At 37.7% G+C, this 15,659-nt stretch overlaps 2 protein-coding genes across 2 annotated transcripts in view; one reads left to right on the top strand and one right to left on the bottom strand.

Moving 5' to 3' along the window:
• pkn3 (protein kinase N3) overlaps positions 1–9,060 on the top strand; it is a 22,126-nt gene extending 13,066 nt beyond the window's left edge. The window contains exons 7-23 of the mRNA XM_079607786.1: positions 350–418; positions 1,406–1,531; positions 1,825–1,934; positions 3,595–3,738; positions 3,861–3,936; positions 4,178–4,346; positions 4,465–4,567; positions 4,664–4,737; positions 4,913–4,982; positions 5,069–5,160; positions 5,631–5,807; positions 6,236–6,298; positions 6,394–6,470; positions 6,567–6,709; positions 7,303–7,410; positions 7,484–7,564; positions 7,648–9,060. Coding sequence (XP_079463912.1) covers positions 350–418; positions 1,406–1,531; positions 1,825–1,934; positions 3,595–3,738; positions 3,861–3,936; positions 4,178–4,346; positions 4,465–4,567; positions 4,664–4,737; positions 4,913–4,982; positions 5,069–5,160; positions 5,631–5,807; positions 6,236–6,298; positions 6,394–6,470; positions 6,567–6,709; positions 7,303–7,410; positions 7,484–7,564; positions 7,648–7,848 — 1,883 coding nt within the window. The 3' untranslated portion in view covers positions 7,849–9,060. The remainder of the gene's footprint in view (positions 1–349; positions 419–1,405; positions 1,532–1,824; positions 1,935–3,594; positions 3,739–3,860; positions 3,937–4,177; positions 4,347–4,464; positions 4,568–4,663; positions 4,738–4,912; positions 4,983–5,068; positions 5,161–5,630; positions 5,808–6,235; positions 6,299–6,393; positions 6,471–6,566; positions 6,710–7,302; positions 7,411–7,483; positions 7,565–7,647) is intronic.
• Positions 9,058–15,624, bottom strand: zdhhc12b (zDHHC palmitoyltransferase 12b). Its single transcript, XM_079607784.1, has 5 exons — positions 15,165–15,624; positions 14,044–14,183; positions 12,252–12,344; positions 11,829–11,995; positions 9,058–10,568 (listed from the first exon to the last, which is right to left on the bottom strand). Exons 1-5 carry the CDS (start codon positions 15,259–15,261, stop codon positions 10,253–10,255), a joined length of 813 nt encoding a protein of 270 aa, XP_079463910.1. The 5' UTR covers positions 15,262–15,624; the 3' UTR covers positions 9,058–10,252.
• Between the last annotated feature and the right edge of the window lie 35 nt (positions 15,625–15,659).

The following is a 15,659-nucleotide window of genomic DNA, read 5'->3' as shown; positions in this document are numbered from 1 at the left end:
AACAGTCATTCAAAATTATAATATTTCACAATATTGCTGTTACTGTATTATTAACAAAATAAATGGAGCCTTTGTGTGAATAAGAGACTTGTTTAACTGTACTGGTCACTTTGCTCGGTCTGATATGGCTCTTATCCGAACTCTTATTACCCACTTACGCATGATTATATTTGCCATAGGGCTTGTATTTTATTCATATTTGCACTTCTGATTGGTATAATTGTACAAGTATAGAGGCAATGCAAGTTGAATGTATGCTAATCTTTGTTTTTGTGCAGTTTTTTGTTGTTGTTGTCATGTATACGTATGGTTGCTGTATTGTGGAAAACATGCATGCATGTGTTTTCAGGGCGACTGGAGGTCAGGCTGATGGGATGTCAGGACCTGCTGGAGTCAGTTCCAGGCCGTTGTCGGGTAAGTAGGGCTGCACGATTTCGGCCAAAATGATAATCACGATTATTTTGATCAATATTGAGATCACGATTAATTATCACGATTATTTGTTGATTTGTCACATAGGCTAATTATAACTGCTTTTTACATCCATATTGTGCTACATTTCCTGCTAATGTACAAATATGTGCATCAAAATAAAATGGGTCCTCTTATTCACCAAAATTCAGTGCATCTCCAGAATAAATCAAAATAAATAATTTATTAATATTTTAAATTGTATTTATATTTTATATACATTGTATTTATAATAATTATTAGGATAGACTAGAGATATTATCTTCTGTTATAATTATTATTAGGCCTACCTATTATTACATGGCTTGGTTAAATTCTAATGTAGAATGCAGTCTGTTATTTCTTGATAACACACTGTTGCCATGAAAAACAGAGCGTTGTCATGGACACGGAAGCAATACAATCGTTTTTAAATCAATACACTCATTTTTAAATCAATATTTTGTGTCAAATTATTGATTTATTTGGAAGGTAGCCATGTAAGCGGGATCCCGATGTCAGTGAATAAAATTCTGTCATTGTTATTTGAAAAGTCTCTTGTTATTTGAAGTCTCTCGCGCACTATCGCTCACGCGCAGACACACGCGCGCGGTCTCTCTCGCGCACTATTGCTCGCGCCCAGACACACTCGGTCTCTCGCGCACTATTGCTCGCGCGCAGACACACTCCGTCTCATCTCGCCCAGTCCGCTTCGCTTTTGTCCAGTCCGGCAAAACATTCAAGTTTCTACATCTAGAAACTAAGCTGTGCGGTGCAGGGAACAACTCTGATTATTGGCTCGTCATGGAGCCAGCGCTAGATTGGCTTTGCAAAAAACTTTCATATGGAGCGTTCTATGAACAGAATGACGCATTTAAAATATCACACGATCACGCGAATTTGATCGTGGGAAGCCTAAATCGTAATCGTGATTAAAATTCGATTAATTGTGCAGCCCTACGGGTAAGCAACATGTCCTCTGCCCCTGGAAGTCCCTCTGAGTCCAAATCACTAAGGATGAGAACTGGTCTCTCCACCCGCAGCACCAACGGCAAGACCCCCAAGACGGACGAGCTCTCATGTGAGTCTCAGGGGTTGCAGATTGTAATCTAATGGATTTCACTGTAAACTCCGTCTCGCTGTGGAGAGTGACAGAAGGAATCTGTAGTTTCCTACCATGTCCAATGAGTTTAAAATAGTTCAAATTAACAGACTGAATGGCATTTAATAGACATTTGTTCACTTAGTCATTAGAATTCAAATTACTTACATTTTTATGTGACTTTTTAAATTATGTATTTTTTTTTAGTCTTTTTCTCCCCCAGTAAGATGTTTCTTTAATTGTTTTCTTTCTTTTTATGTGTTTTCTCTCAGCTGAGATCAGTGCTGTATTGAAGGTGGATAACAAGATAGTTGGTCGCACACATTGGCGGCCGCTGAGTAAGGAGGCTTGGAATCAGAGCTTTAGCATTGAACTCGAACGGGTCAGTGCCAACAAATTCTACTGCATATTTCATATACATATCTAGTAAATGAATAAGAGTTTTGAATTCAGATAATGAGCTCACCCTTAATGGATATCACAATCTCAAACTCCTGGTCTGAGTGCTTTTACAGCTTGCAATTTATAACTGTCAGTCATCCCAGGCAACACTTGCCACATCTGTTTTATGGGAAGTGCCTGTGAGGGCATTGGCTGAAGGCTTTTCCTCACCTTCATTAACGCAGCTTTTCTCCCAGAGTGCAATCAGCTGCCTCCAGAGTAATCCAAACTAATCCTGCAACATTACTGTAATCTTTTGCTCACCCCTTGGACACAAACACTCAGCCTGAATACTGGCCAAGTCAGCCTGCAGCTCTCTCCAAGCTGATTCAGCTGTTCCGGCGGAAAATGAGAACTTATTTCATTATTTCTGGATTACTGTTGCAGTTTTTCTGTCAAAGGCTGTGCTTCACATCTTTTTTAAGAATGGGGAAGCTTGCTGTACCTGTCTTTGAGGTTTTGATTGTTTTAGAAAAACATAACTTAGTGTCTGACTTCTCATCATGCTCATTTTGATGAATCTGTGGGTGGGTGGGCGGACGGCTCAAACTGCTTTTTTTAATTGTACAATACTTAAAGGGATCGAGTTCCCAAAAATGAAAAATGTCATAATTTACCCACACTCAAGTTGTTCCAAACCTGTGTGAATGTCTTTCTTCTGCTGAACATAAAATAACATATTTTGAAGAATATGGGTAACAAAACAGCTGATGGGTCCCATTGACGTCCGTAGTCCATCAACTAACCAGTTAACCAGTTAACTTAACCAGTTTGGTTACTGACATTTTTCAAAATATCTTTGTTTGTGTTCAGCAGAAGAAATACATTTATACAGGTTTGGAACAACTTGAGGGTGAGTAAATGATGACATAATTTGAGGGTGAAATATCCCTTTAAAAGGCATGTTTCAGTTTTAATCAATTGTAATTGGCATAACGTTTATTTTGCCATGTCAGTGAACATACCCTACTAATACCATTCAAAGGTTTGGGGGTCTATGAGAATTTATTTATTTTTAATTATTCTATTCAGCAAGTATTTATTGAATTGATCAAAAGTGACGGTAGACATTTATACTGTTACAATTCCTATCTCAGATGAATGCTGTTCTTTTAAACTTTCTATTTATCAACAAATCCAAAAAATGTATCAACAAATCTTAAGCAGCATAACTATTTTCATCATTGATAATATAATGAAAATAAATGTTTCCTGGCCACTAAATCATCATATTAGAATGATTTCTGAAGGATCATGTGCCACTAAATACTGGAGTAATGATGCTGAAAATTCAGCTTTGCCATCACAGGAATAAATTACATTTTATGTATAAAAATAGAAAAGTTGTTTTAAATTGTAATATTTCCCAAATTTACTTTTTACTGTTTTTAATAAAATAAATGCAGCCTTGGTGAGCATAAGAGACAGTTATACATATATAAGAGACATAACACTTTTTTTTCAGAATGGTAGTGTAAGTCAATTCGAGGACCATTATGAGGTGTAAAGAGGCGAGAATTACAACTACAGTTGATATCTGAGTGTGTTTTGTTTTTTGTTTTGTTTTTCTCTGCGTCTCATGTGACCTTTGACCCCTGTAGTCTCGGGAGCTGGAGATTGCTGTGTACTGGCGAGACTGGAGGTCCCTGTGTGCCGTGAAGTTCCTGCGTTTAGAAGACTTCCTAGACAACCAGCGACACAGCATGTGTCTTTATCTAGAGCCACAGGGCACACTGTTCGCAGAGGTGAGAGAACCTCACAACACCTTCATCCTAGTGCCAAGTCATGTTAAAACATGGAACCGAGTCTGGTACAGTTTAGAGCTTAATGCATATAGTCAGCTGTTTATTGTGCGGTTTGGTTTCAGGTGAGATTCATTAACCCTGTCATTGAGCGGCATCCTAAACTACAACGACAGAAACGGATTTTCCCAAAAGAAAAAGGTGTGCTTGACCTCACATTTGATCCAGTATTGTCCTCATAGAGGGTCTGGTACTCATAAGTGTTTGTCATAATCTCTCTCATAAGCACTTGAATGCTTTAAAAACATTATGAGTGACATTATGGAGCTATTAACATGACATGTAGAGGCAGTGCTGGGAAGTTCAGCGATTAAGATTGATGTTTCAGAGTAATGCGTCATTATTTGTGTATATTAAATGGCTGATTTAATGCTTTTCTCAGGAAAAAATTTCCTTCGGGCAGCGCAAATGAATATGAACTTTGCCACTTGGGGGCGTCTAATGATGAGCGTGCTGCCCCCCTGCAACAGCACCATCGCCGCCCTGAGCCCCCCGCTGCCCGACTCTGAACCCACGTCCCCTCCATCTGTGTTCACGCCCCCTTCCTCTGGGTGAGACTTGCACAGGTGTCCCTGGGGTTTTGGTCGAGACAGATTTGTTTGAGGAAAATATGTCCATTAATCAGTGTAGAAAGTGATTCTCTTTCTGCGTTGTGGCTGTTTATCACAGAGACTCCGCAGTTGTTAAACTGAATTTCAGCGAGGAGCGTCCGGCCAAGCCCCCGCGCCTCCTCTTGGCAAAGAACCCTACAACGGACGAATCACTTTCTGGGGTAAGTCTTGTAGACAAAGACTTGCTTTTAATTTGTAGTTCTATATTGCTCTGGTCAATTTAAAGTTGTAATTGTGTTTTGGGACGTGTTTCCCAGACTTCTACCAGAGTGAATTCCTCTGAGGATCGGCAAATTCTCAAAGGCAGACCTGTATCCCAGCCTACACCTCAGTAAGTCAATATTTATTTAATTTATTAATGCTATTATTAATCCTCATATCTAAGATTAAGGAAGATTTTGGAAGATCCCTAACCTTAAGTCTTAAATTTCAACATGTAACCCCTCTCACATTATTGTCTCTTTCTCCAATTGCTCACTGTATGTTGTATATATTCTGTTTCACAGGAGGAAAGAAGGGATGCAAATGGAGGACTTCAACTGCATTTCTGTTTTAGGAAGAGGGCACTTTGGAAAGGTAAAACTGCAGATGTCCTTCTGTACTGTAATCAGATGATTCTGGGGGGTGGCGTTGACGCGGTGTCTTATTGTCTTTCATTGAAGGTCCTGCTGGCTGAGTTCAAGAGAACTGGGAAACTATATGCCATCAAAGCTCTGAAGAAAGGGGACGTTGTGACCCGGGATGAAGTGGACAGGTGAGGTTCTGTATCCCTGTGTCGGGAATGTCTTCCTTTGCAAATAGCACCATGAATTGGATATGGTAATTTGTAGTCTTTTGAGATTTATTGTTCAAAGTTCTATACAAATAAATTAAAATTTGTATTTTAAGTAGTATTTTATATTATAGTTGTATATTGTATATATATATAATAATAATTAAAAAATAAAAAGTAAATGAAGCCTAAAAATAGTATTTATTTATTTATTTATTTATTTATTTAATACAATGGCAATCATTCTGGAAACTTCTTTTACACTGTATAAATGGGTCTGTATACATGAAAATATATAGCAGCCTCTTCTATTTTTAGGAAGGGGATGCTTGTAAGGGTATCATTATTTTGTAAGTTCTTGGAATTGAAATGTTTTAAAGCTCTGATTTAGTGGACACCTGAGCTGTATTCGGCTTGTATTATATTTTGAATTCATTTTATTCTTTTTATAGTTTAATGTGTGAAAAGAGGATTTTTGAGACCATCAATGTGTCCCGTCATCCTTTCTTGGTGAACCTATATGGGTGTTTCCAGACACCTGACCATGTGTGCTTTGTGATGGAATATTCACCTGGAGGAGACCTGATGACCCACATCCACAATAACATCTTCTCTGAGCGGCAGGCTAGGTAAACACACACACATACATGTTTTATGGGGACTTTCCTTACACATAATGATTTTTATGCTGCACAAACTGTATATTCTATTCCCTAATTTCAGCCGCCACTCAATGTTCTGCATTTTTACATTTTCATAAATGCATAATTTAGTATGTTTAGCTTCTGCTATATTGCATATTTAGTATGTTTAGATTCTGCTATCACTATCTTTGTGGGGACATTTGGTTACCAGGTAACCAGACACACACACACACACACACACACACACACACACACACACACAGTGTGTTTTATTACAGAGCATTTACATAAGTGCCACACTTGTTCACATGTTCTCGTAGTCAGACGCACACACTGAATATTTTTAGCATTGTTATTTTTAGCAGTGACTCGTTCATCTGTCTGTGACTGTAAACTGAGGGTTTTTCTGGCAGGTTTTATTCTGCATGTGTATTATTGGGCCTGGAGTTTCTGCACCAAAACCGGATTGTCTATAGGTAACTACACTATTACTTCTATTATTACTAAATTCCCATATTATATGCATATATGAAATAATAACGCATGTATGATTTCTCTTTCCTTTTTGTAGGGACCTAAAGCTGGACAATCTGTTAATGGATTCTGATGGCTTTGTGAGAATTGCAGATTTTGGACTTTGCAAAGAAGGTATATTTAAACAATACCATTTGTCCTGTGGAAAAACTTTTTTTGTTCATCTCAAATTACTATTTAAGCAGAGTCACAAGTCTTGCCTCCAATTAGGTATGGGACATGGCGATCGTACGTCAACCTTTTGTGGAACCCCAGAGTTCCTGGCCCCGGAGGTTTTGACGGACAGCACTTACACCCGTGCAGTGGACTGGTGGGGGTTGGGTGTGCTTATCTATGAGATGCTAGTGGGAGAGGTCAGTCCTGGTCCTCAGACTAACAATACAGCATCACTAACTCTTGGCCATGAGTTGTAATGTTGTTTATGTATTTAAAAAAAAAAAAAAAAAAACTTAGTAAAATGAAAGTGAATGAAATTGATTCACCAAGGGCACACTTAATTAATCTAAAGTGAAAGTAAAGACATTTATAATGTTACCAAACATTTCTATTTCAAAGAAATGCTGTTCCTTTGAACTTCTTTTCATCAAAACATCCTAAAAAATGTTTTACAGTTTCTCCCCATAACATTATGTAGTACAACGGTTTTCAACATTGATAATAATAAATAAAAAATCTTGAGCATCAAATCAGCATATTAGAATGATTCCTGAAGGATCTTGTGACGCTGAAGACTGGAGAAATTATGCTGTAAATTCCTCTTTGCATCACAGGAATAAATTACATTGAAAAAATAGAAACTTTTTTTTAAATTGTGATATTTCACAATATTACGGTTTTGATTTCTGATCAAATAAATGCAGCCTTGATGAGAAGAGACTTCTTTCTAAAACATAAAAAAAAAATAACACTTTGAGTGTAGCCTATACTTGTATCCTTTCTATTCCAGTCTCCATTCCCCGGTGATGATGAGGAAGAAGTGTTTGACAGCATAGTGAACGATGAAGTGCGCTACCCCAGGTTTTTGTCCCCTGAGTCGGTCTCTGTGGTCCAAAAGGTAACCGCTCATCCCTCTCATAGAAGAACTGAAATTGAAATTCAGTCTCTGACTCTGTGTCTTTTCTTTGCAGTTGTTGCAGAAGAACCCTGAAAAACGGCTGGGAGCAGGAGACCAAGATGCCAATGAAGTGAAGAAACACAGGTTTTTCCAGGTGACAGTCACTAACAGTTTTGACTTCCTTTAGAGAAGCTTCTTTTTAAACATTCTCTCTAAAACGCTCGTTCCTCTCCACAGGGCATGGACTGGGTAGTCCTGTTGGCCAAAAGAGCCAAACCTCCTTTCCTGCCGTCAATTAAAGCACCAGCAGACGTCAGTAACTTTGACGAGGAGTTCACGCGCCTGAAGCCTGTCCTGACCCCTCCGCAGACTCCGTTCTTCCTCACCGCCGAGCAGCAGGAGTTCTTTGCAGACTTTGACTTCTCTGCTTTGCACTGACTTCCACTCGATTACACTCCGAAGGGGTTGTGACACATCAAATCTCTGCTTTCTTTTCTCTCTGTCTTGTTTATCCAATTATTCTCTCCCTTGAGTTATGCAGTCGAATCAAGTGAAGCTGGCCCCGTGTCACCCTTTAAAAGCTGCTGTACGCTTTTTCTGTGAAACTGGCTGCAAATGTGTACTTAAACTCCAAAGACAGTCCAGACTGGACTTTAAAACCAAGAGGAAACCATGTGATCACCCCCGACCAAAACTTTGCGGCCACCACTGTGAGTAAGCTCAGACCTGCTCCGACCATCCCTGATATTTATACATGCAGTTATAACCGTATATTAATGTTATTTTTGGGATGTTATACTGTTTATCGTGTGCAGATGTTTATTTTTAGCCAGCTGTTAAAATAAAGAGAAGTCTTCCTGTTACGATGAACTATGATGCCAAAATATACTTGCACTGTTTCTGAACCGATAATAATTGTCCGAACGCTGTGCCGTTTTGAAAGATTTCTGATGTAGCGCTGATCCGAGCGATACATCTTAAGCTCCTTAAGTTCCAGGCTGTAACTATGGGACTGTGTGCTCCGTGTTAGATCATGCGAATTCTTCCACGCTCAGTCTATGTGATGTATGTTCATGTTAAACCCTCACATTTTGATCTCTGGTTGTCCCTAATCTGGATTTAGGATTGCTGCCCCAGATAAATGTTGCTTGTTGATTTTGGACCAGTTCTCAACTTTCCGAACCCAGTACTTCCAGACGTCTTGTGACTTTTTGGCTTTAAACGGCGACTTGCTCTATCCTGCCTTTCTATTTATAGTCCTCCTCTGGACAAATGTAGGACTGTTGAATTAGACTAGGCAAATTCTACTCGATGTCTTAGCATGATACGGTTAGCACATTCGCTCACTAAGCTGATATTTAAACAGTCCAACTGTTTGGTCTCTGCATCACGTACTGTATGATAGAAGCTGATTACGTTGTTCCTTATTTAACATGTTTGTCTAAATTGTACTTTTCTACATCAGGCCACCATTGCATCATCAATGTGGTTTACTACTGATAGGTTACACTGTGAACAAAATTACACTAAAATATTTAAATGAAATTTGCCATTTCTATGAGCCACATGAAGGATAATAAAATATCTAAGTAAATGTAACTGAACGGGATGAATGTATTTTCAGAAATAAAATACAATGTGATCATGTTGTTCAGTTTATTGTATATTGACGTTTCAAAATATTACAGAGGAACAAAAAATTGCATAACTTTGATCACAACGGCACAAATCATTCATGAAATCTCAGTAATAGTAATGAGGTAAAAACACTCGAGTGTGATAGTAACATTTTAAAGAAACTGAAATCAAGTAAAAGAAAAAAACTATTATTGCTTTTATGCCTCTATATTATGCAGAGAAATTTCTAACTAATGTTTGTTGAAGAAAACAATTCATTATACTGCATTTATCAACCAAACATATTATTGGACCGGAATCTAACAGTCAAAGGAGTGTCACGTTCACTTACATATTCCTCTCTTTAAGCTGCTGACATGTAATAAGAAATACCCTATTTATATAAAAATAAAGTTTTGCAGGAAAAAAAAGCTGTAATGTTGAACCGTACTGCACTGATTATGTTTGTATTCTAATATGTTAATGTCTCATGTATAGGTTGTCAAGATAAACCAGTACAATTAATGATAAAATCACATTACAAGCATATTGAAATTTCACCACTGATAAGTAAAGTGCTATAGGAAATTATTTCATACGAACTTATCACCCTATCTAAAAATTGATCTTAAATGGGGTCAATTCCCCCTCCAAAAAAAACATATAAAAATGTGTATATACAATATATAACTGACTGTATTTAACAAGTTTAATAATTGCACAAAAATCATTGCTGATGTAAGAATTTATTTGCTTCTGCTATAAAATAAGCTGATAGTCTAGTTAAGTTACTTTTGTCCAACAGCTTGCTAGTACCATGAAAGAGATTATTTGAGCAGAGCCAAGAAAATAATGAATAAGCATATAAAATTGCAACCTAATCTCATATTGCATTTATGGGAAACCACAATACAGCTCCAAAATGCTGTTGTGATTGTGTGCTTTTTGTTCTGCGTTTGCTATTAAAATGTGCAAAATCAGCACAGACCAATCGTCAAAGTAATATCTGGGCAAAGTATTCACAAAACACTTTTATAGAAATGGTCTCCATTCCAACCTATTTGATAACAAGAAGTTCATGCATTTAAGAAAGAATCACTTTCAAAATGGAATGGGTCATTCACAAGGAAGAAGTAGATTAGATGCAGTTTGGAGCAATTTCCACCAAAACATCAAACTTCCATTTCATGGGTTCGTTGTCACGGCAGTCATGACTCTCAGGGAATTAAATGGGATCGTTGCCTTGCTTGAAATACACATGCTCCCAAACCACTGGTTCCCAAGCGCAGAAGAAGCCCCAGAGATTGCGCAGGGTCCCACGGTCAAAAGGGTTTTCGTCTACTCCGCAGTGCTTGAGGTAAGAGATTCTGTGTCGAGACATGAACTCCCATGTGGTGGTATTTAGGGACACCAGGTACAGGTGAGAGCCCAGGAGGAGAAGCACGGTGAGGGATAGGACCGCTACCACCGCTGCTGCTCCCAAGAGCACACCGTTGGTCCTCAACCACAGCTGCCAGGTCGGAGCGTGACTGAAGCCGGACCTGTACAAGATTTAAAGGGGTCCTATTAACTTTTTTTTTTTTACACTTTTAACTTTCTTTAGTGTGTAATGTTGCTGTTTAAGCATGAAAAGAATCTGTGGAGTTACAAAGCTCCACTCTAAAGGGAGTTATTCCCTATATCAGTAAGAACTGTTTCTGAACTCGCTGAAAACCCTTGATTGTAGTCTTGAGTTTTCTTCCAGAACGTACATGTCACAATATTCCTCATTTAAATTATTCCTGCCCAAGGCAAAAAAAAGGGAGGCATGTCCCGATTGAGTTGCGTTCTTGAGTTTTCTTCCAGAACGTACACGTCACAATATTCCTCATTTAAATTATTCCTGCCCAAGGCAAAAAAAAGGGAGGCATGTCCCGATTGAGTTGCGTTATTAAACGGGACAATTCCTAACACACGTTTGAAGCAGTTGACTAATCACAAAACACTGGTCCAGCTGACCAATCAGAGCACATTCAGCTTTTCGGAAGGAGGTTCAAGGTATTTTATTGTCATTCTGTACATGTTGACACATGAGAACGAAACATGTACTCATGAGAACGAAACATGTACTCAGGACCAGCAGCGTAATAAAAAATATAAATAATATACATAAATAAATAAATAAAACATAGGTTAATAGACTAAATTTAGAAATAACTTAAACTAAAAATACCTGAAGAGTAAAACCTATATAATAAATAACTAAGCAGTGCTTTAAAAAAAAGCAGTGCTCAATAGTGCTTAATAGTGACAGGAACTAAACAGTGTTACTGAGAGATTGGGAGATAATAATGCAATAATGTAAAATATGTGATAAATAATGTTGTTGTTTTTTCAACTTTAAGAAGGAAAACCTTTTCTATTAGACCCCAAAAACAAAATAAAGACTGAAAAAGGGCATAATAATACCCTTTAATGGTAAACTCAGAACTGCAAGATGTTCTTTTCTGGATGCTTTAATTTTGATGAAATGGTTTGAGAACACCTTTTGATTTTGAAAAGGTATGGAAACTAATACATTATTTAGGAATATTGTCCATTAGCAGTTCTGGACATCCCATGCATGATATATAAAGGCCAATTCACACCACACCGACAACGCAGACAATCACCAGATTACAGTACACCACTTCTCAGACAGTTTATGACCAAACAAACACCAACAGAGGAAACAAACCGAACCAACAAAACCCAATGAAGTGTCTGTTGCTGTTGGTCTGCGTCTGTCGGCGCAGTGTGAATTGGCCTCAAGTATTACTCACCAGGCCATGTACAGTCCCCACAGTAAGACAACAAGCTGGACAGCCAGATAAAGCACAAACCAGCGGTGGTTTCTCTCCCCGACGCAGTTCTCTATCCAGGGGCAGTGGTGGTCATAGCGCCGCACACAGTGCTGACACGTCTGGCAGTGTTTGGATCTCATGGGTTGCTATGTCAAAGTGTGCATTCATTTTTAGAATGGATTCATTGTTATAAATGAAAAATGTTTTTCTATGCATGAATACATGAGGTTACAAAAACTTCATTTAAATAACATTTTCATGGCTCTGAAACTAAAACAGAATAAAAAATGATCGTAAATAATATTTCGTTTTTGTTGCAGCTTGTCCTTAAACCTTTGAATTAATATTATAAAAAGCTCTTTATTTATGTATACATCACATGTTTAATAAGTGACAGCGCACCTGTACCAGGCAGTGTCCACAGCGCCGCAGCCGTATGGACTTGGTAGTCTGTGGAATCATATCCTGCGTTTCTTCTGCAATACCAAGTGTGAACTGAAATACAGTCAAATGGTGCATTTTTATTGCTGAAAAAATCTGATGACTGTGTAGAGGAGATAAACTTCACTCTGAAGACTGGTAAACTTTATGAGGCCTGTATTTCATTTAACTCAGGGTTTCCTAAACTGGGGTTTGTAAACGCCTGAGGATTCAAAACAGAAATGCAGGGGGCTTGTGAATAGATGCAGCTAATACATCACATATTAAAAAGAAGAAATATCTTATTTGTTTACCTGAATGTCATGTGATCATTAAAGGTACAATATGTACAATCATTTTGTATCAAAATATCCTAAAAACACTTGCACAGTGTTATATTTATTTAATCGCATCTCAAAATAAAAGTTTGTGTTTACATAATATATGTGTGTGTACTGTGCATAATTCTTTTGTATATATAAATACACACACATGCATGTATATATTTAAGAAAAATGTGTTATTTATATATTAAATATTTATATATTTATATCATATATACAGTATATATATATATATATATATATATATATATATATATATATATATATACATACAGTATATACACGCAAATATTTATTGCATGTGTGTGTATTTGTACAAAATAATTACACACACATATACAGTACACACACATATATTATGTAAACACACATTTTAGATGCGATTAATCTCGATTAATCGTTGCCCAGCACTAATTTCTTTCAATTGTGTATTTACATTATCCTAAATGTTTCCAAGAATTTTGTAAATTCAGAGAAAATCACAATTTTAAATAGTGCCCGTCCCATGTCACTTGTTGCCTGTCAATGACGTAATATCCACCTTATCCCTAGTTTCCGCTTGTACTCCCATAGTAACTATGGCGACAGATGTGGACAACTGCGTTATGTTAAGCGGCACGCTGTTGTTGTTTCGTTCAAACATTATGGATCATGGCAAGCAGACTTTGGGACAAAAGGAGAACTAAAACGATGATATCGGTGTGGCGTTTTCGAGATCCCGAGAGCTTTGCGGCAAACTTCGACTTGACAGAGATGCTTCTCTTGCATGTAGTTTATTAGACAGGTGAGCAAATGTACGTAAAACAAATCAATGTTATATGGCTCAACATGATGAAATGTTAGAATATGATCAGTATGTTATTCTTATGTTGATCTAGCTTACCGTTTCATACAGCCAAAAAAACTAACACATAGAACATTACAACTTTCAACACACTCAAATGCTGTTTAGTGTGATAGTGTAACGTTAGACCAAGTGAAACAGCGCTGCGTTACCTCACAAGTTTAATTCGTCAAATAAACTGACCTGTGTGAGCAGTAATTCAGCACTTGCGGGTACATTAGTTCGATGAAAATGTGCTTATTCCTTTATATCCGCGGGACTCGCGTGTGACGCTGATATTTGTCTCTCATTAGCAATCGCGCCCTGCTTCATACCACAGTCGTTTTAAAAAAACATGAATGTTTTTTCACGCATGACAGCAACTCCCATCATTCCGCTTATCACTGCGTCATCAATCTACACCTTTGTTATTGTACAAGGTTAGCGACCCCTAGCGGCAAAAATATATACATATTATAGCTTTAACCGACATATTATTAGATTATTATAATATTAACGTAAAATTGCAGGGGGTACTTCAAGTAAATATTTCAGGTCACATGAGTTTGGATGACCAAAACATTTGAGAATCCCAATATTAGCTGACCTGCAAGTCACAGTCATCAGACAAGACAAAACCAGGATCCATGAGTGAAACCGCAAAGTACAGCAACACAGACACCAGAACCAGCAGCACAAAGAGAACCGGCAGTGTGAGCTCCCCCGTCTCCTCCTGTTTGCGCAGGTCTGTGTGGAAGAGTAGAATAGAGCATAACTGAACATAATAGAGTGGAAAGGAGTTCAGTAGTGAAGTAGAATACAACATAGTGGAGTAGGACAGAGTGAAGGAAATTAGAATAGAGCATTATAGAGAGAAACAGAGTAGAATTGTGCAGAACTGTGGAATCCCATTTACGCCACAAAATCAACACAAAATTGGCACACAAAGTTGAAATTATGACATACCAAAGGGCTGGAACACTACATCAAACATTTGCAGACTTTCAAGTCATTCCAAATACAACAGACATGTGCTTTATTGCTTCAATATGCATGACAAATGAAAACATACTTCTACGGTGCTCTAATCTTGCTTGATATCCTCTGACTGGATGGAATCATAGTCTGAAGCTAAAAAAATTTAGTCTGTGCCCATTATAGGCTACACAATGTGATTTTCAGCGAAATCTGTAAACTCTGATTTCCCAAAACCTGTAGGCTAGCTTTTACTTTCAGCAATTAGCAAAAGTTGTATAAGCCATAAGTAATTCATGAGATAAAAAGTTTAAATTTTGAGCTAAAAAGTTATAGGCTAATTATGAAAAAAGTCTATTTTTATGTAGTAATTATGTATTTTTGTTATACGTGTGACTTAATCTTATAATTATGACTTAGTGTGTGTCATAATTTCAACTTTTTATCTCATAATTACAACTTAATTCCGACATCTTAATCACATCATGAGAGTAGGCTATCTCATAATCGTGATACTTTTACGTCATGCGGTTTCATCTCATAATTTTTACTTTTATATTTATTTATTATATATAAATCTCATAAAATTTGACTTTTTGTCATAGCAGAAAATATAATGTAACAGAGTGTGCTAGAGTATTAGGGATCATGTAAACATACCGGTGTGCAGTAGCATTATGCACATTATACAGTTGCTGTAGGCATAAGGCGGATATACTCACAGAACAATCAGCATCTATTAAGAGCACTTACCTGTGTCGTGGAGGAAGAGAATCAACGTTATAACCCATGTCAAGATGACATGAGCGGTCCTCACCAGGAATCCTGATCCGAACACATTTTTGAACATCCTAGCATACTTCTATATACACCTAAGCATGCATCTGCTGTGTGTTCGTAATGAAATGCATCTTATTCTCAGACTCACAGACCTCTATAGGCAGCTAGCTGTGTTAGCCAGCTCATAAGAAACCCAGTTACATTCCAGCTGTCAAGTGAGCTCCTACGCGTCCTACGCTAAATTCCAGAACAAGAACCATTTGAACCAGAATATTTCACCCTAGCATGGGGTCTGTATGCTGAACATCTAACGCAGCTGGCTATCGCTCTGTAATGCAACAGTAGCGCTGTACTTCATTTAGATACTGTGTTTCTCTCGCTCTAATAAGCTTGTTGATGCCGTTCCGTTCCGCTGCTTAGACGTGAATCGGGTAGATGTCACGTTTCCTATTGGTCAGCTGTGGTCAT

Source organism: Phoxinus phoxinus (assembly GCF_949152265.1).
Source record: "Phoxinus phoxinus genome assembly, chromosome: 3".
Lineage (NCBI taxonomy): Eukaryota > Metazoa > Chordata > Actinopteri > Cypriniformes > Leuciscidae > Phoxinus > Phoxinus phoxinus.
The sequence above is the reverse complement of the archived record's forward strand: the minus strand, read 5'-3'. Positions and strand labels throughout refer to the sequence as shown.

What these genes read in the sequence shown, in the direction of transcription:
- zdhhc12b (XM_079607784.1), bottom strand. Translation starts at nt 15,261, where the DNA reads ATGTTCAAAAATGTGTTCGGATCAGGATTCCTGGTGAGGACCGCTCAT. An exon ending in GTGGACACTGCCTGGTACAG is followed by an intron (nt 11,996 to 12,251) that starts GTGCGCTGTCAC and finishes ACTTTGACATAG; the next exon opens with CAACCCATGAGATCCAAACA. An exon ending in TGGGGACTGTACATGGCCTG is followed by an intron (nt 10,569 to 11,828) that starts GTGAGTAATACT and finishes AATCTTGTACAG; the next exon opens with GTCCGGCTTCAGTCACGCTC.